This window comes from Suillus subalutaceus (genome assembly GCF_016647625.1).
Source record: "Suillus subalutaceus strain FC151 chromosome Unknown DFJ58scaffold_265, whole genome shotgun sequence".
Classification (NCBI taxonomy): Eukaryota; Fungi; Basidiomycota; class Agaricomycetes; order Boletales; family Suillaceae; genus Suillus; species Suillus subalutaceus.
Window position 1 is genome coordinate 1 of NW_024540514.1, and position 18,708 is coordinate 18,708.

Genomic DNA, 18,708 nt, shown 5'->3' on the forward strand with positions numbered 1-18,708 from the left:
GGGGTGGGCTTCGGTAGTGCCTTCTTCTTCGAGGTAACTTTCGGTGCCTCTTCAACGAAATTGTCGTCCTCGAGAGCATTATTACCTGCAGCTGGCTCATCCGGGGGCGATTTGTGCGCAAGATCGTCGAGCTCGACTTCGTCAGCCTGTTTCCGACCTTTTTTCTTCCCCTTTGCCCGGGAAGACGACTTCGTGCCCTTTTTCTTACCCTTGCTCGCAGCAGCGATGGTGTCTGCCTCCCCGTTGACTTTTTCAAGTGCGTGCGAGTTATCGATTAGCGGGACGACGGGCGACAATTGTGCAGAGAATGGAGGTGTTATCACAGAAGACGACGAAGCGTTGGGGACGTCTACATCAATCTCTTCGCCATGAACCTCTGACTCAAGCGGGGGAGCCCTCTTCCGTTTGCGAGTTATCACGAGTGGAGAAGAAGGTGGAGAAGACAAGTCGGTTGAATGAGGAAGAGAAGACGGGAGGCGTGATGTTGTAGGAGGTAGTTGGGACGGAAGCGCTGGCTCTTGTGGTGCAGGAAGAACAACATCGTCGCTCGGCTGAGTATCGCCGATGCTTTGTTTAGTGACCTTGGGTGAAGGCAATATTCTAGCTTTAGGCTTGGGTTTCGGCTTTGGTTTGACGGGCTTGTCTTGGGACTTCTGCCGCTTCCGTGGAGGCTTGAGGGATAGTTCGTCAAGGTCGGAGTCGGATGTTAACTCTATCACATCATGGTTGACAGACACGTAAGTCGGCTTCTTGACCTGAGTCTTCCGAGTGCGCGTCTTGGCTCGGTCGGCAATGCTAAATGCAGGATCGACCTCCTCGATGAGTTCTGAGACAGCAGGCGATGTGGTTGGAGGGCGGATGCTATCTGCAGCCAAGGTACTAGCTGGTATTGCAGATGCAGAACTGATGAGTGAGCCAGAGGAACGAGATTCATCGTCTTTGATGAAGTCGTCATATATGGTACTTGTAGTTCGCGACTTTCGTGGCACGGGACGTGGGCGCGGTTTAGACTTCGGTACAGGTGTTCCCGCGCCACGAGGGAGTAACGGAGAAGCATTTGGTGGGTCAGAGTCTTGGTACCCTGCAGGTGGCGTAAACAGAGACACATTACTTATGTCGAGAGGTTCACGTCCTCGCTGGGGAGTTCGTGCTTGACTGGTAATAAATGACGCGGTCTGAGTGAGTGACGCTGCAAAATCATACCCGGTTAGCATGAGGTACAGAATATGAAGCTTAAAGAATTCCTGACGCTGTAGTATCTTTTCTGGGCCTGTAGAAAACGAGTTTCCGCTCAAGAGGCCGCTTTGGTCAGCGATTTCAAGAGGTCGTAAGGAGTCTTCATCCTCGCTGTCAGCGACAATCCAGTCGTCTGAAACGTCGGCCATGGTTTGATTGATTAATACTTGCGGTGAATATGCCCGGTGTCGTCGATGACTATAAGTATGTAGAAGAAGTTAAGAAGGGCAAAACGAGACACGAATCAAAGTCGCGACACATTAAAGGTACACATGCACGTGATCGTGTCATTCTAAATGTGGACCCGAATTTCGAAATACTTGCAATAATTATTCATACCCACCATGTCTCCACATCTGACTTGAACATTCCTCTACGAATTTCCTTCTTCCGAAGAGCGTGGAACCACGGTTTATGACTTGGTCGTCAGTAAACACGAGGCAAGGGACGCTGCAACCACAGATCGAGCGAGCGATGCAAAGGATCTGGCCGTGCTCCTCTAGATCGAAGTTTCAGCTGCTGATCCGTGATTTGAGGAGGATGAGCGGATTGACGTCCATTTCAAGGATGTTTAGAAGGTTGGTCTGTCTCCCCACAACCCCAAATTTACAGTCGCACAAATGAGGGCTAAAAACGGTGGCAAACCAAAGTGCGTAGACGTGCTGCAATCTTTTCGCCTTATCAGAAGATCCGGCTGTTACAGGAGTTGTGGGGTAGTCGCGGAACCGATGAAGGAAATGGGTGCAGATCTGCAAGTCTTCCGGCTTTATGTTTGAAGTAAGTGTTTCGATGTACCTTCTTAGGCTTGCCTACTTTCTAGGAAGCGCAGTCAGACATATACATTGGTACCGTCTTCGACTCTATTTATACCAGCTTGCCAAGCTGGCAATAGTGTTTTCAATCTCAATTGATCTGATCTAGCTAGGTGTTTCAGTCAATTTGCAAAGTTTCATTAGCAAATTTTCTCGGAAATTTGCAGACGTGCGAAGTGAACGTTGAACGTTGCAACGTTGTGAGTGTGCATTGGCAGCGCGGAGAGATGTGAGTTAACTAGTAAAGACTGTTATTTTGTAGCATTTCCTTCTTCATTTTTTTTTCATTTCTGATGATGCAGTGACTCAGCCGGCTGGCACTAATTGAGAACACCAAGAGTCATCGATGTTTCGTGACATTGACTATACCACTTCAAGGTTGGTCGTAAGGATAACGCCTAGGTCTTCTTTTTTGCTAGTCCCTCTCTTTTCTGTTTGTATTCTAGGGATGGTATTGGAAATCATGGACAGCTCTTCGATCATTTCCAGCCATTCCGTGCGTGTGACTGCTTTGATTCATTCGAGCGACACTGCGTTATATCATGACACCGGATGGTGGTATCTATATCTAGCACGAACACCATCGTCATACTGCCATCAATTTCGTCGCTTACCCACCCCCATTCACTACTAATATGACCATAATCTCAAATGATCCCACTTGGTGGCCGGCCATTAATTCGAATCGTGTTTTAAGCTATTTTATAGGTTCGTGGAGAGCAGTCAGATATGTTGAAGCTGGTGTCTCGATCTAACCTTGACTGCGGTTTCGCAGTTGCCACCTTTGTTGGATTAATGTATGATTGGGGTGAGCAGGATAATATTAAAGGACTGCTGATATCTTACAAGTATTTTCAGCACTTACATTGGGACAAGAGGTATGTCGACGCTGTGACCGTAGTAGTCATCTCGCTAAGAATGGTTTTATAGGTGGAATTGGTCTGGGTGAGCAGAGTCTCATGTCAGAGGAATACACACAAAAATACACTTAATTCCAGAGACAACACTAGTCCCTCATGACAGTTCTGTATCTCGGTGTATGTAGCTTGCCTTTCACGGTTATATGTTGTGCTGACGTGAAAATATCCTAGGTGCGCTACCTTGGAATCCTATTTGCTGCGTATGTTCAGAAGGTTAAACAATCGGTGTTATGCTAATCATCTATCTCTTATAATCAGCCTGGACATTCCGGGTATTTCTTCTCAGTACATTCATTGTCTTTGCTTCTTCTGACCAACGTCATACAGGCAGTATTACCGTGACGACCAGCTCGCTGACAGATACAGTGAGTCTTTTGAACAGATGCCTGCTATTCCCCTCCAATTAACCGTGATGTCCTGTAGGAGTGAGTATGATTCTTTACTGACTTCTTGGTCCACTAATGACTGCCATAGATGTGAGTCTCTTTGGAGTGTGTGCCACCCGAGGCTGATCGCTGACTGATTACTCAGGCTGGATTCTCTTCACCGCATGGAGTTGGACGAATGTTTTGGTATTTCCAATGCTGATGGGTGAGCCTGGCACTTGTCGGAACTCAGTGGTATTGACTTGACTGAAACATGCTGTAAGTCATCATCATCACTCGGTTACATGCCATGTACCAACAGTCCAGAAAAATTCTGATATTTCTCTTTGCCACCTTCCTGGCTAACAACATTTTCAACGGAGTGGTCGCCGTAATGGCAACGATGCATACTTCAGGGGGTACGCTTCATTGGGGATGACAAAAATATGCATCTCGTCAATGAATACCAGAGGAACTCATTCTCTCCGGCACCTATCAGTGCTCGATTGCCTACGCGGAAGATGTCCTACTTCTGGGCTCCATTACTTGGATGCTTGCCACTGTGTGGGAGGTCCTTGCAATGTGTCTCGCAGCCTGGATCACGGTAAAACACTTCCGTGAACTGCGACAACATTCCGCAGGAGGGGTTGTCGGGGACTGTTTCACGGTGTTGATTAAAACTCAGATGCTTTACTTTGCGAGGTGAGCTTATGTTGTGATTGTTGTTTCCTTTTTCTACTGAAGGGTCGTACGTGTTAGCTTTGTTACTGTTTCTGGCTTCCAGCTCGTTATTAATTTCTATCCAACATTGTTAGCGGTATGTCAATCTGTCGCTGACTTCTGCATATGACCATGATTTATCATTACTACAGAGTGCTATGAGCGCTCAGATTTTTTCTGGGTTTCTTCAGATTGTGAGGGTGGTGCAGATGGTTGTATTTGGACCACGCCTGATCCTTGGCGTTCGAGAATATCACGCCAAGCTCGTGTCTGACTCCGACGCAGCATCTGGCATGACCTCAATTGCTTTCCAGGAGCGCGTGCATATATCGACTGGCAGTGGTGTGTAACATGGGAGATGTTAACGGGTGTCTGGTGCTCGGTAGGGAGCAGGAAGATTTCTTTTGTCTCCATTCCAAGCCTCGTTACGGTACTTATTTAGTTATTTTGTGTCCCGAAGTAGATTTCAAGGAGACATAGGTTTGAGTAATATTTTCGTCGTGGTATGTATTCAAATCATTTGCTATAAGTCCTGACATCGAGAATGTTTCAACCAATTAACGGAGGAAAGCAGTGTACTGAACGAGAAAGTCGATGAGCGAGTGATGTTTATAGGCAATGTCGCCGAAACGTTGAAGTGCAAGTTTCAATTCGCTCTTGCTTCTCATCCTGGAGGATAACTACCACCTCTCGTTGTATCGGAAGCACTATGGGATATTGGTTTTCGTCATATGATGGCCGCCTTGTAGCATATATAGGTACTGTCCACGTCTGTGTGCCCATGAAGCATGAAAAAAGCATGCTAGTGCACACGCGTAAACAGGCTAGCGTCACGACCACGTGGCTTGGCATGAGTTATTAGTATACCACTTTGATGAAAATACACACTACGTTAAATCTGTCGTGCCATTGATGGATCTTACCAGAATGCTGTTCAAGGATGGGACTCCGAAGTGATGTGCGCAACTAGCGAGGGTTTAGGCGGAATGGCGAAAGTAGCGCATGGGATTACTCGGTAAACGTTGAGAGGTATGCATTTGCACCCCGGATGTGAGGTGGCATTGACTTCATTTCTAACTTTCATGATAGCTCGCCAACTTCCTGCTGTTGTACTGCTAGTAGGGGCGACGCCTGGATCTTCTTTTCTCCCATGCCCTCACATTTCTGTTTAAAAGTAATCTAGGGATGATGCTATATTCTCCATCAATCATGGATCTTGAATTAGTAGGCTGTGAAAATTGGTGCAAATTGAGTTTGTTGCGCCTTGTATCAGCTCCGCACTCACTATTTTTGGAACTCACCACCCACAAACAGTTTCTTCATTCTTGGGTTCGCTCCTCCAGAATGCGGAGCATGCCGAATAGGTTTCCAATTGGATGATACAGCTCCGTTTGCACATTATGCGGTCGACGGTAAAACTTTCAGCGCTCTTGCACAAACCTCCAAAACCCTGCACAACAACCAGTGCAAGTTATTTAGTACCCACATTCCATCCTAACAACATACAAGATACATGAATTGCACGATGGATTTAGCGCAGCGTGCGTTTACATCAGAATGGCAATGCCCTTATTGTGATGTTGTTCTCACTCCGTGATATTGCATCCCAGGTTGACTGTTACTTGGTGGCATTTACTTCATTTTCTAACTTTTCCAATGGCGTTGCCAACAGTTGAAACTCAGTACTTAACAGTCAGCTGACCGGCGAACATGATCATCAATCTTTTATTGTTTGAACTTTGAAGGCTTCCTGTGGTTGTAAGGACAAGGCCCGCAAGATACCGGGATCTTGTCTCTCTTATTTTGTTTGTGGTCGAGGGGTGGTGCTGTGTTCACCGCACATCTGCATCAATCATAGATCGCGATTCGGCCTGTGACGATTTCGGATGCACCCACAGTGCACCCACATCCGATGGACTACACGCTGCAAATTAAGTGCGATGTGCCTTGTATTAGATTCCGCACTTGCCATTTATTGGCTTCCTTAGGATATGACAGGCCGATAACCAAGGTGAAGGGCGAGAAGGTGTGCGTATGCTTACGACGCGGGTTATTCATTGAAAGACTTAGACGGGTGAGTGATCTGTCTGCTTCACCCTTGTTTTACATATCCAACGTTTCTGTCATGTAGATCCCCCGTTGAATAATCTCGGAGGTCCTGTTATGGGGAGACTACCGATGCTCATCGAGAATCATCGAGACGGCAAGCTTTTTGAAGGCTTTCATCACGCTTAGGAAGTTTTACATCGGTTTTCATTTGAATAAGCGTCGAGGGGTGCGCATTGGCAGCTGTATGGTACGGGTGAGCTAATCTCAGCTCGTTCTTTTATGATGACGTGCCAACAGAATGATATCACATTCAGTCTTTCTTGTACAATTAACAGCCCTAGGATATGGATGCTGCTGAGGCTCGTGAATCAAGTCAGGTTTCGTGCAGTCATAACAATGTTCCTGAGTCTTCGTTTCTCCATGACCTCTCAGCACATTCAAGGATGACATTTCATTTCCACTATATATCAATCAGGGATTCTTAACTAGGACGTCTCTTGCTGTGAAAACTGATGCCCTGTCACCACCGCACTAACTGCATGATACAGATCGAAGATTTCTCACTCATCATTGCTGACAACCTCATGATACGAAAGCCCAATAACCGAGGCAGAGAACGAGAAGGTACTCATGAAGCCCGAGGACGAGCAGGGATGGTAGACATTGAGATATGTGCTCACACACGGGTAGAACGTGAGTGATCTGTTTGCTTCGTGCGGATCTCCCCTATCTTTGACGGTTTATTTTTGGTCTAGCCTCGGCATGTCGATATAATTTACCTTATCTTTTACGGTGTTCGTTCCACCCGTGCAAATGTTTCACAGCCAACATCCATGCGGAGCACCTTGATTCATTTCACTTGAGGCAGGAAAGGACATCATCCCTCGATCTCATTTCGGTGGTCCAAGCACTGAGCGGTGGTATATATGCCATCGCCACATGTCTACCAAGTTCACCTCTCACCCGCACCCCCATTCTCTACCAATATGACCATAGTCTCAAATGATCCCACTTGGTGGCCGACCATCAATGCATCTCGTTTTTCCAGCTATTTTGCAGGTTCGTAGAGGGCAGTCAGACGTTGAAGCTGATGTCTCAATCTAACCTTGGCCGTGGTTTCGCAGTTGTCGCCTTTGTTGGAGTGACGTATGATTGGGGCGAGTATGGTATTGTTAAAGGACTGCTGATATCTTACAATTATTTTTAGCACTTACATTCGGACAAGAGGTATGTTGATGCTATAACCGGAGCAGCCATCTCGCTAATAGTGGTTTTATAGGTCGAACTGATCTGGGTGAGTAGAGTCTCATGTCAGGGGAACACACATGAAAGTACACTTAATTCCAGAGGCAACGTCGGTCCCTAATGACATTTCTGTATCTCAGTGTACGTAACTTGTTTGTCGCGGTTGCTATCTTGTGCGGAGTTGACACTATTCTAGGTGCGCTACCTTGGAATCATATATGCCGCGTATGTTTGGAAGGCTAAAGAATCAGTGTTGTGCTAATCGTCTATCTCTCATAATTAGCCTGGTCATGCTGGGTATGTCTCATTAGTTCATAATTCGCTGTCTTTACTTCTTCTGACAAACGGCATACAGGCAGTGTTCCGACCATCTCGCTGACGGATACAGTGAGTCTTCTGCACAGATGCCTACTATTCCCCTCCAATTAACCGTGGTTCCCTGTAGGAGTGAGCATGCTTTTTTTACTAACTTTTTGGTTCCTTAACGACTGCCATACTATACTGTCACAGATGTGAGTCTGTTTGGAGTGTGCTACCCGAGGCTGGTCATTAATCGGATTCATCAGGCTTTATTTTGTATGTCGTATGGAATTGGATGCGTGTTGTGGTATTTGCAATGCTGTGGGGTGAGCTTGGCACTCCCGGGACCTCATTGATATTGACTTGACTTGAACATGTTGCAAGTCATCATCATCACTCGGTTATATGCCATGTATCAACGACCCAGAAAGATCCTGATATTTCTCATTGTCACCTTCCTGGCTGACAACATCTTCAATGGAGTGGTAGCTGTACTGGTAACGATGCATACTTCAGGGGGTACGCTTAATTGTGGATGAAAACAGACTTGTATGGGGCTCATTGATGAATACCAGAGGAACTCATTCTCTCCGGCACCTATCAGTGCTCGATTGGCCTTGTGAAAGATATCCAACTTCTGGATGTTGTTACTTGGATACTCGGCACTGTGTGGGAGGTCCTCTCACTGTGTCTCGCAGTCCGTATTGCAGTAAAACACTTCTGTGAACTGCGACAGCATTCGTCAGGAGGGATTATAGGGGACTGTTTCACGGTGTTGATGAAAAGTCACATGGTTTACTTTGCGAGGTGAGTTCATGCTGTGAATATGGGTTCCCATTTCCGCTGAAGGATCGGACATGCCAGCTTTGTTGCTGTTTCTTGCTTCAACCTCATTCTTATTTTCTCTCCGACGCTCTCAGCGGTATGTCAATATTTTACTGACCCCTGCATAAGACCTTGGTTTATAATTTCGATAGGAATATACCCTGGACAGTCAGATTTGTGCTGGGATTCTTCAGGTTTTGGAGGTCGTGCAGTCGTTTGTGCTGGGACCCCGCCTGATCCTTAGCATTCGAGAATATCACGCCAAGCTCGTGGCCAACTCTGACACAGCGACCGGCATGACCTCAATCGTTTTCCAAGAGCGCATGCATATATCGACTGGCAGTGGTGTGTAATACTCGGTGAAGTTAACGGTTGTCTAGTGTTCTGGATATGCAAGGAGCCGAGAAATTTGCTTTTATTTATTCCCACTTTCGTGATAGTATTGATCGTATGTTGTGTTATTTGGTGTTTTAAAGTAGATTTCAAGGAGACATATGACTTGGCAATGTTTTCGTCGTAGTATTTAGTCAAGCGATTCACTATACGTGCTGATAATGTTTAAACTAATATCCTGGATATTTCTACCGGCACTAGCTGCCTACCTACCGTGACACTTGCACCAACCACTGATCCTTTTCTCTGCGTGATAGCAATCAACCCTACAATTGCTTGGGCAAACAGGCGCGCAAGAGTCAAGTCATGCAACACTGCGCAGTGACTCAGCAATCCGTTCTCGATTCATCTCCTTGCCTCATTCAACGTCCCACCCTTGTCTTCTCACCTGACTCACTCCAACTGGCTTACAGACGATTCACTCAAGATGATCGTGGGGTGCGCGAGGCACGTTCGTGCAGGCGTAGCCTGATGATGTGAGGCGTACTTCATGAGTTTTGAGCTCGAGGTTGGCTGATGCTTGTGGAGGAGCTTGCCCTTCACTTTTGTTCAACGAGGCGGAGATACAGATACAAATATGAATGTGTTTCCTAAGGATTGTTATTGAAGCGCTATTGGGGGTACATGTACCCTATTAAGCATTTATGAAGGCCGTGAGTAAACCTGGATGAAAAAGATGTTCCTGCGTCCTTTCTTTAGCTTTAGCTGAGATCCATCATGCGTCTCTGAGAAGTCAGGGGGATTTGAAAGAATCCAAGGCACTAACGTCTGAGTATCGCATACCAAACATGGCTTGTCTGCGTGATTCCAAACGGTGACACAAACGCACCCAGGAACGGACATGCGGGCACCACCACCAGTGATAGTGCGGAAGTCGAGCGTCCGCTGCTTGATGTCAGGATGTAGCTGGCTGGCAGAGTCCGCCTCCGGGATGCCCCGCGTAGCAAGCCTTGGAAAATGATCGATCTGGTTCCGTGGATGCGGCCAGGATGTCCCCAACAAGCTTGACAATATGATATCGAGTCGACGTTGGCCCGGCCTCGAGGATTTCGAATTTGGAAAGTGCGGTAGCGAATTGGAGCGAAGTTCCATCGTTGAACAGTTCGAACGTTCGACGGCATGTGCCGCATCATGATGACGGCATATCTTCCTTCATTGCTACCTCAGGCTACTACCAGACAACGTAGCTTGCCATGATAAAAGGCCAATTTACCCAACTTGCCTCTCCACATACTAAATAGACGTCTTTCAAGACTTGTGCGCCACTCTGCCTGTTTATTCTTTGTGTTCTTGTTTTCACTACGGCGCTCTGCAGGTCATCTGAAGACTAAAATTCACTCGTTTTCTCTGTGAAGCGCTCCAGCGATCTCAACGAGATATCGCAGGAGAGGATGTACCAATTTTCTCGAGTCTTCTGCCTTCTGGTCAAATGGGGCTGGAGGTTGCAGGAGAGCCTCAACCTCCCTCAGACGATCCTTATACAGGACCCCATTCACGATCTTTTCAAAGGAATACAGTAACACTGCCGTGGAAATCAATACGACAATGACAGGACTTCCGAGTGCCACAGAAACAGACGGACTTCATCAGGGCTCCATGTCAAGTTTACTACCTATCTTTGCAGATAAGAGAGAGCTCGAATAACAACAGGACGTTTCCTCGAGGACACTGCGGGAGTCTAGCAGCCCAGGCCCATCACGCCTTTTCCCCCCATGAACCGTCCAGAACACATTCACGACCACACAGGTAAACAGACGATGCTCATTCTATTAATACAATATCCTCACCATGCATGAGGCACTTGACACCTGGCATGCCTTATTCCCGATATACGTTTGTTAGCCGTGTTTCGGTGGGCACCGGTTACTCTCTTACACAATGGATTACTGGGTCAGACAGTCGGCAAACTGCATATTTAACACACGTGGAAATTCATTCTCGCCTGATTAGCGTCCATAGTTCCATGTACACCACGGATCTTCGAGCGCAGTTCTTATCTCGTTGGATCTGTCTGTCCTAGGGGTCTCAGTAACCGTGACAGATCCCGGTTTCGTCGCCCGGCAGCGGCGAGCAGCCGGGCCCAGAGGCCATCATCTATGATGGCTCGTACATCGCCCCCACGGTTGCATCTGCAGTCAGGCGTAATGAAAGGATGGGTGTGGCAAAATCAATGGAAGTAATGGTGCGGTATAAATTAAGAGTAAACACGCTAGACGTATGGCATAGATATCTAGGAGCACATCCTCAAATCTCCTGCGTCTGAACAAATGTTGCGAGGTTCCTTAGCTACTAGTAGCGCGCATTGAGCGTGAGTCCCCGCATGGGGTTCTCCATCAATCTACTGTAGAAGTGGTATATTTTATGCAAGTCACCGAACATCCAAAGGCAAACACGAAAAACCTATGATATAGGTATTGGAGCACATCCTCTAATCAAATCTCCTGCGTCTGTAGCAGATATTCCGAGGTTTCTTTGGCATCGTGATCATGGTCTATGGAAGGACGGTCAACAATGCTCGTGAGGGGTGGTGAACTGAAAAGACAAACATGGTAGTTGTGTGCTGGGATCTCTGTGATGCTATCCTCTAACCGAACCTCGACTTTGCGGATAATGTTGGAAATCACGACTCCAAGTTGCAGGTACGCGAACTATTAATAAAATCAGCCAAGTTCACCTCAGTAAGCAAATAATCAAGCGCACCTGCTCGCCAATGCATCTATGCCGCCCAGCACCGAAGGGTTGGTATGGGCTCTCAGTTCCCTTGCTTATAGCACCAAAACCGTAATCAATCTTCTCGCCGTTCTCGTCAGAGTAAGTGTTGAACGCTTGAGCAGCAACACCCTCGGGGTCACTCCACCGCGTCGGGTCCCACTTCATGGGGTTAGCCCAGATACGAGGATCAACCTGGCTGACGGCAGCAGAAGCAAGCACGTAGTAGCCCTTTGGGACGACATAAACACCATCTTTGGAGGGGGCAGCGAGAGTCGCAGGAATCGGGACATCAGAACGAACATAGCGCATGATGCTGTGAATAGGCGGGTGCATGCGGAGCGTCTCACGAATGACTGAATCAAGAACTGGAAGCTTGCGGAAGCCCTCATAGGTCATCGGGCGGAAAGAACCATCCGGATTGCCGAAGTGGTCGACTTGCTCCTGGTAAAGTGCTTCCCTATGATGACGATCAGTATATGTTAGCTGCCGATAATGAACAAGACGCACTGGACTTCGACATTGTGAGCAAGGTGAAGAAGTGTCCATGAACCAGAGGCGGAACTACTGTGCTGTCCTGCCATGAGAAGGGCAATCATGATGTGCGCGATTTCATGGTCACGGAGAGGTCTGCCATCACGGTATTTTTGATCCATCAAGGCGGAGATCATATCAGGTTCGTCCTATAGGATGCATCGTGAATATTGGCTAGATCTCATCAAAACAAACGCCTTACAGAATGACCTGATTCTCTGCGTTTGCAGATAATGTCGGTATAATACTTGCTCATCTTCTTCTGCGCTGCATCCCGGCGGCGGTAAGATTCCAAAGGCAAGTTAGGGAACATAAAATTAAGCGGAGTGAAGCCTCCATCCAGGTCGTTGTAGAGCGCAGAGAATGATTTGTCCAAACCACTTCTAACCTCCTTGCCTTGCAGAGTCCGGCTGGCAGTCAAAATAGTGATTTGGGCCATGATGTCCGTCACATCGAAGCGTCCCCATTCATTGATGTCGTTCATTTGCCAGATGATGAATGCTTGATCGCTGCGCATGAAGTCGTCGACTTCTTGCTCGAACATGCTCACGTACGCCCGGAAGTTCTCAGTTGAGAGGCCGACTTTAACGAAACTTCTTTTGCTCCATGAATACTTCATTGGGGACATCGAATACGACGTCTTTGCCGAAGACGGGGGTCGTGAGGTGCTGTTTGTGGTTGAGCAAAACATTTGCGAGGTCAAACAATTGCAATTGCACATACCGTGTAAGCGTCTTCCGCGGAGAACGCAGTCGATTTACCACCCAAGACAAAGTTGTTGCCTTTAGCACCGAGTGCGACCGTAACCTTGCGTCCAAGTAGAGTGAATGTGAAGACATCGCCGTGCTGAAGAAGAGTATGAGACAAAATCATTGAGAGAGGTATGTCACACAACCGTACTTTTTCCCTGCACTTGAAGAAAAAATTGAGTGGGTCATTGCCGTACGTGATGGAGGACCCGATGAAAGGGATCCAGTGAAACACTTCCGGAGGTAGTGAAGGATCTCGGGGAACAACCTGGTGACATTGTATCAGTAGACACGCGAATAGGGGTTGCAGGATGATCACCAGCTGCTTGAGGATGTTCAACACGAAGATGAGAACCGGCGTATAGAAGAGTCCCAGTAGAATTGCTCTACCAGGAGAGGCGGCGACATACTGCTGCGTAGCATGAACGAGAATGGCGACGTAGTGCGCAGCCGAGGCGGTCGAATCGAGCGACATGGAAGAACGAAGACAAGATGCAAATCAATGTCAATGTCAATGCTCCGGCGCTGTCCAAAGAGCACTGGCAGATATCACGAACGCGACTGGTGCCAGGTATAACTTGTTTTTCAGCGCGCGTTTTGTTCTCCTAAAATATGTTGTCGAACCATGGTACATGACTTAGTCATCTCACCATCCGAACCAATCATATACCGACAACTGAGTTGCTTCCGACGGAGAAACTCATGAGAGAACATATGGGGTGAGCGTTAAAATATGCAGCAGATTAACCAATCATAATGGCGCCTATACCCGACTCTGTTTTCGCACGACACTCGAATTCGAACATCTCTCACATCTCTCATTCACTCTTTCCTTCAGCGCCATCAACGCCGAGTTGAATAACGTGTATATAAGCTACACAAGTAAGATCGACAGACATAATCATAATCATTCTGGAACACCGGCAAAAATGAAAGACCCGAAGCAGTTGAATGTACTGGGTGGATACGAGTGTTAGACTGCCATCATCTTTTGTTTTCATGGTAAGCAGGTGGTATGGTATTTTTTACCCCCATTCCAAATGCAAGCACCATTGCCCTACTATGCCATGTGTCTCATCTCCCCATCTACCACACTGCAGAACCTCGCTAACTCACCTCCCCACAAATAGCTTACTCTTTCTTGGGTTCGCTCCTTCAAGGATACGGCGCATTATGCGCGGTCGATGGCGAAACTTCGGCGCTCTTGTGCGGACCTAACATATAGTGGCTAATACCATTCCGTTTCTATCCACAACCCTATACAACAGACAGTGCCAGTTGCTTAACCTCCGCCATCCATCCTAACAGTATACAAGATACATCAACTGTAGGATGGATAATTTAGCGTAGCGTGTGTTTACATCAGAGTGGCACTGCCCTTACTTTGATACTGCAGCCCAGGTAGACTGTTACTTTGTGGCATTTACTTCTTTTCTAATGGTGTTGCCAATAGTTGAAGCTCGACTGACCGGCGCTAATCGAGAACATGATCATCCATCTTTTATGGTATGATTTGAAGCCTTCCTGAGGTTGTATGAGCGACGTCCGCTTCTTCGTCTCTCTCATCTCTGTTTGTAGTCAAGGGATGGTGTTATATTCACTGCACATCGATCATGGTTTAAACGTTTATGAATCAGGTTGTGACCACTGATGATTGATGCATCCACCGCACGCTGCAAATTGAGTGATATGTGTCTTGTATTAGATTCTGCACTTACCATTTATTGGTATCCTTATGATATGATAGGCCGATAACCAAGTTGGGGGACGAGAAGGCGTGCATATGCTTAGGATGCGGGTTATTCACTGAAAGGGTTATACAGGTGAGTGATCTGTCTGCTTCACCCTTGTTTTACATATCCAATGTTTCTGTCATCTCGAATCTCGATATAAGTTCTCCTCTTGGAATGATCTCGGAGGTCCTGTTATCCTCGGAGACTGCCGATGCTGATCGAGAATCATCGAGACAACAAGCTTTTTCAAAGGCTCGCATCACCGCTAGGCCATTGTTAGGCCAAGTTTTGCATCGGTTTTCATTTGAATGAGATTCGATGGTGAGCCACTCTCTCAGCTCGATCTTTTCTGATGACGTGCAAATAGAATGTCACTACATCCGGTTCTTCTTATACAATTAAGAATCCTAGGTCCTGGATATGGACACTGAGCGCTGAGGCTGAGTCTTCTTTTCTCCGTGTCCTTTCTCTGGATCTAAGAATGGCATTGCATTTTCACTATATACCAATCAGTGATTCTTAACTAGGACATCTGTACATTGTGACAATTGATGCCCTGTTGCCACCGCGCCAACTCCACGATGCAGATCAAAGATTCTGCAACCCATCATTGCTGGCAACATCATGATACGAAAGGCCGATAACCGAGGCAGAGAGCGAGAAGGTGCTCATGAAGCGACAGATAACCCGAGGACGAGGAGCAGGGAGCTCACATACAGGTAGATCGTGAGTTATCTGTTTGCTTCTTGTAGATTCCCCTATTTTTGACAGTGAATATTTGGTCTGGCCTTGGCATGTCGACACAATTTGCTTTCCATATTAATTAATATTACGATATTCAAATGTTCCGCCGGTGCAAATGCTTCGCGACCAACATTTACGTTGAGCCCCTTTACCTCTAGTTACTTGAGGCAGGAACGGACATCAATGCGTCATCCCTCGATCTCATTTTGGTAATCCAAGCACTGGGTGGTGGACCTGTGGTATATATACTATCGCCATACGTCTACCAAGTTCACTACTCACTCACACGCCCATTCTATACTAATATGACCATAGTCTCGAATGATCCCACTTGGTGGCCGGCCATTAATTCGAATCGTGTTTTAAGCTATTTTATAGGTTCGTGGGGAGCAGCCGGATGTTGAAGCGACCCAATCTAACCTTGACTGTGGTTCCCAGTTGCCGCCTCTGTTGGATTAATGTATGATTGGGGTGAGCAGGATGATATTAAAGGACTGCTGATATCTTACAAGTATTTTCAGCACTTACATTAGGACAAGAGGTATGTCGACGCTATGACTAGAATAGTCATCTCGCTAAGAATGGTTTTATAGGTAGAATTGGTCTGGGTGAGCAGAGTCTCATGTCAGAGGAACACACATGAAAATACACTTAATTCTAGAGGCAACGCTGGTCCCTGATGACAGGTATATATCTCGGTGTATGTAGCTCGTTTGTCGCGGTTGTCACGCTTTGCTGACTTGAAAGCATCCTAGGTGCGCTACCTTGGATTATTATATGCTGTGTATGTTTGGAAGGCTAAACAATCGGTGTTGTGCTAACCGTCTATATCTCATCATCAGCCTGACCATGCTGAGTATGCCTCCTTAGTGCATTCACTATCTTTGCTTCTTCTGACCAAAGGCATACAGGGAGTGTTACGACCATCGCACTGATAGATACAGTGAGTCTTCTGTACAGATGCCTGCTATTCCCCTCCAATTAACCGTTGTGCCCTGTAGGAGTTAGTATGCTTCTTTAATAACTTCTTGGTTCACTCAGGACTGTCACGCTATACTACCACAGTTGTGAGTCTGTTTGGAGTGTATGCTACCCGAGGCTGATCACTAACGGGATTCGTCAGGCTGGATTATGTCCGTTATACGGAATTGGACAATTGTTGTAGTATTTGTTATGCTGTGGGGTGAGCTTCGCACCTGCTAAAACTCAGTGATATTGACTTGACTGAAATATCTTGCAAGTCATCATCATCACTCGGTTGTATGCCATGTATCAACGATCCAGAAAGGTCCTGATATTTCTCATTGTCACCTTCCTGGCTGACAACATCTTCATTGGAGTGGTATCTGTACTGCAAACGATGAATACTTCAGGGGGTACGCTTAATTGTGGATGAAAACAAATGTGTATGTGGCTCATTGCTAAATACCAGAGGAACTTATTCTCTCCGGCACCTATCAGTGCTCGATTAGCTTTGCGGAAGATACCATACTTCTGAGTTCCATTACTTGGATACTCAGCACCGTGTGGGAGGTCATCATATTATGTCTCGCAATCTGGATTGCTGTCAAACACTTCCGTGAACTGCGACGACATTCGGCAGGAGGGATTATCGGGGACTGCTTCGCGGTGTTGATTCAAACTCACATGCTTTACTTTGCGAGGTGAGCTCATTGTGATTATTATTTCCTTTCTCCACTGAAGGGTTGGATGTGGTAGCTTTGTTGCCGTTTCTTGCTTCACCCTCGTTATTGATTTCTTTCCAACAATCCCAACGGTATGTCAATCTTACGCTTACCTCTGCATATGACCACGGGTCATCATTTCTACAGGAACCATATTCCCTAGCAATTCAGATTTGTTATGGGTTCCTTCAAATTTTGGAGGTCGTGCAGATGTTTGTGCTAGGACCCCGCTTGATCCTTAGCGTTCGAGAATATCACGCCAAGCTCGTGGCCGATTCCGACGCAGCAACCGGCATGACCTCAATCGCTTTCCAAGAGCGTGTGCATATATCGACTGGCAATAGCGTATAATACTCAGTGAAGTTGTCTAGTGCTCTGCAAGGAGCAGGGGAATTTGCTTTTATTTATTCCTACTTTCGTGATGGTATTGATCTAAGTTATTTGGTGGTTTGAAGTAGATTTCAAGGATATATAGGTCCGGCCAAGGTTTTCGTCGTAATTTGCTATACGTTGTGATAATGTTTATACTGATATCTCTACTGGCATTAGCTGTCCGCCCACACTTGCACCAACTACTGGTCCTCTTCCCTGTGTGATGACAATCATCCCTGTTATTGCTTGGGCAAATGGGCACGCAAGAGCCATCCTCAGAAATCCGTCCTTGATTCATCTTCTCACCTCATTCAACGTCCCACCCTTGTATTACCTGACTCATGCCAACTGGCTTGCAGAAGATTCACTCAAGATGATTAGATCCACAAGATGCGCGAGGTACATTCGTGCACACGTAGCTTGATGATACGAGGCATGCTTGATGAGTTTTGACGTTGGTTAATGCGCGTGGAACCTCGAGCTTGTCTTTCACTTTTCTTTGACGAGGCGGAAATACAGATACGAATATGAATGTGTTCAGGATTGCTACTGAAGCGCTATTGGGGGGATACATGTACCTTATTAAGCATCGTCATTGTGCTATGAAGGCCGTGAGTAAGCTTGGATAAAAAAATATCATACTGCGTCCTTTCTGTAACTTAGACCCCGCGCCTCCTGGGAGTCAGGCGAATTTGAAGGAATACAGGGTATTACTGTCTGAGCATTGCACACCGAACATAAAACAGATTAGTCGCGTGGTTCCAAACGGTGACACTGACGCACCCAGGAACGGACATGCAGGCATCACCACCAGTGATAGTGCGGGAGTCAAGCGTCTGCTGCTTGATATCAGGTTGTGGACGTGATGACGACTTCAAGACAGGGAGAGGTGAATCTCTCGATGTAGCTGCTGGCAGAGACCGCCTCCGGGACTTGGAAAATGATCCCGTGGATGCGAACAAGATGTCTTCAACAAGCTTGACAACGACCTCGACGTTGGGGCCTTGAATTAGTATTTCGAATTGTCATAAGAACATATCTGCATAGGAGGGCGACTACCATTAAGAAGATTTCAGGCACGCAGAAGTGATAAAACACTTCGAACAAAATGATAGAGGCGCTCTGAGCACGACAATTAGAGCGTGACTAGCACAAACAAGCCACCGGGTTGGTAGGTGCTATAGGCTTTGACAGGTTGCAGAGGACTGAGTAGGTGGTGTTGGTATGGGCCCGGGTCGAGACTGAAAAATGCAAGTCGAAAATGTGATTCTAGGATGCGGGAACGCTCACATTGTTTCCGCGGGAATGCATTTATGC

General features: G+C 46.8%; 3 protein-coding genes across 3 annotated transcripts; 1 reads left to right on the top strand and 2 right to left on the bottom strand.

The window, feature by feature from the left end:
• Positions 1-38: 38 nt before the first annotated feature.
• On the bottom strand, positions 39-1,385 carry DFJ58DRAFT_736364 (uncharacterized protein; the record flags this gene model as incomplete). Its single annotated transcript, XM_041386790.1, has 1 exon — positions 39-1,385. A coding segment is annotated over one exon (1,347 nt), but the record flags the coding sequence as incomplete, so codon positions are not given.
• A 9,644-nt stretch (positions 1,386-11,029) lies between these two features.
• DFJ58DRAFT_823150 (cytochrome P450) lies at positions 11,030-13,368 on the bottom strand. The gene is made up of 10 exons (XM_041392102.1): positions 13,177-13,368; positions 13,009-13,125; positions 12,832-12,954; positions 12,744-12,776; positions 12,311-12,721; positions 12,085-12,257; positions 11,566-12,034; positions 11,412-11,513; positions 11,289-11,356; positions 11,030-11,074 (listed from the first exon to the last, which is right to left on the bottom strand). Exons 1-9 carry the CDS (start codon positions 13,330-13,332, stop codon positions 11,294-11,296), a joined length of 1,647 nt encoding a protein of 548 aa, XP_041235781.1. The 5' UTR covers positions 13,333-13,368; the 3' UTR covers positions 11,030-11,074; positions 11,289-11,293.
• Positions 13,369-15,639: 2,271 nt separating this feature from the next.
• On the top strand, positions 15,640-17,370 carry DFJ58DRAFT_750373 (uncharacterized protein; the record flags this gene model as incomplete). Its single annotated transcript, XM_041387738.1, has 14 exons — positions 15,640-15,712; positions 15,773-15,805; positions 15,856-15,875; positions 15,928-15,942; positions 15,996-16,034; positions 16,090-16,118; positions 16,177-16,190; positions 16,246-16,277; positions 16,336-16,405; positions 16,458-16,517; positions 16,576-16,710; positions 16,767-16,998; positions 17,054-17,111; positions 17,167-17,370. The coding sequence occupies 14 exons, from the start codon at positions 15,640-15,642 to the stop codon at positions 17,368-17,370; spliced, it is 1,014 nt and encodes a 337-aa protein (XP_041235782.1).
• Positions 17,371-18,708: the final 1,338 nt, after the last annotated feature.

What these genes read in the sequence shown, in the direction of transcription:
- DFJ58DRAFT_823150 (XM_041392102.1), bottom strand. Translation starts at nt 13,332, where the DNA reads ATGTCGCTCGATTCGACCGCCTCGGCTGCGCACTACGTCGCCATTCTC. An exon ending in CCGCGGAAGACGCTTACACG is followed by an intron (nt 12,777 to 12,831) that starts GTATGTGCAATT and finishes AACCACAAACAG; the next exon opens with CACCTCACGACCCCCGTCTT. An exon ending in GCTCACAATGTCGAAGTCCA is followed by an intron (nt 12,035 to 12,084) that starts GTGCGTCTTGTT and finishes TCGTCATCATAG; the next exon opens with GGAAGCACTTTACCAGGAGC.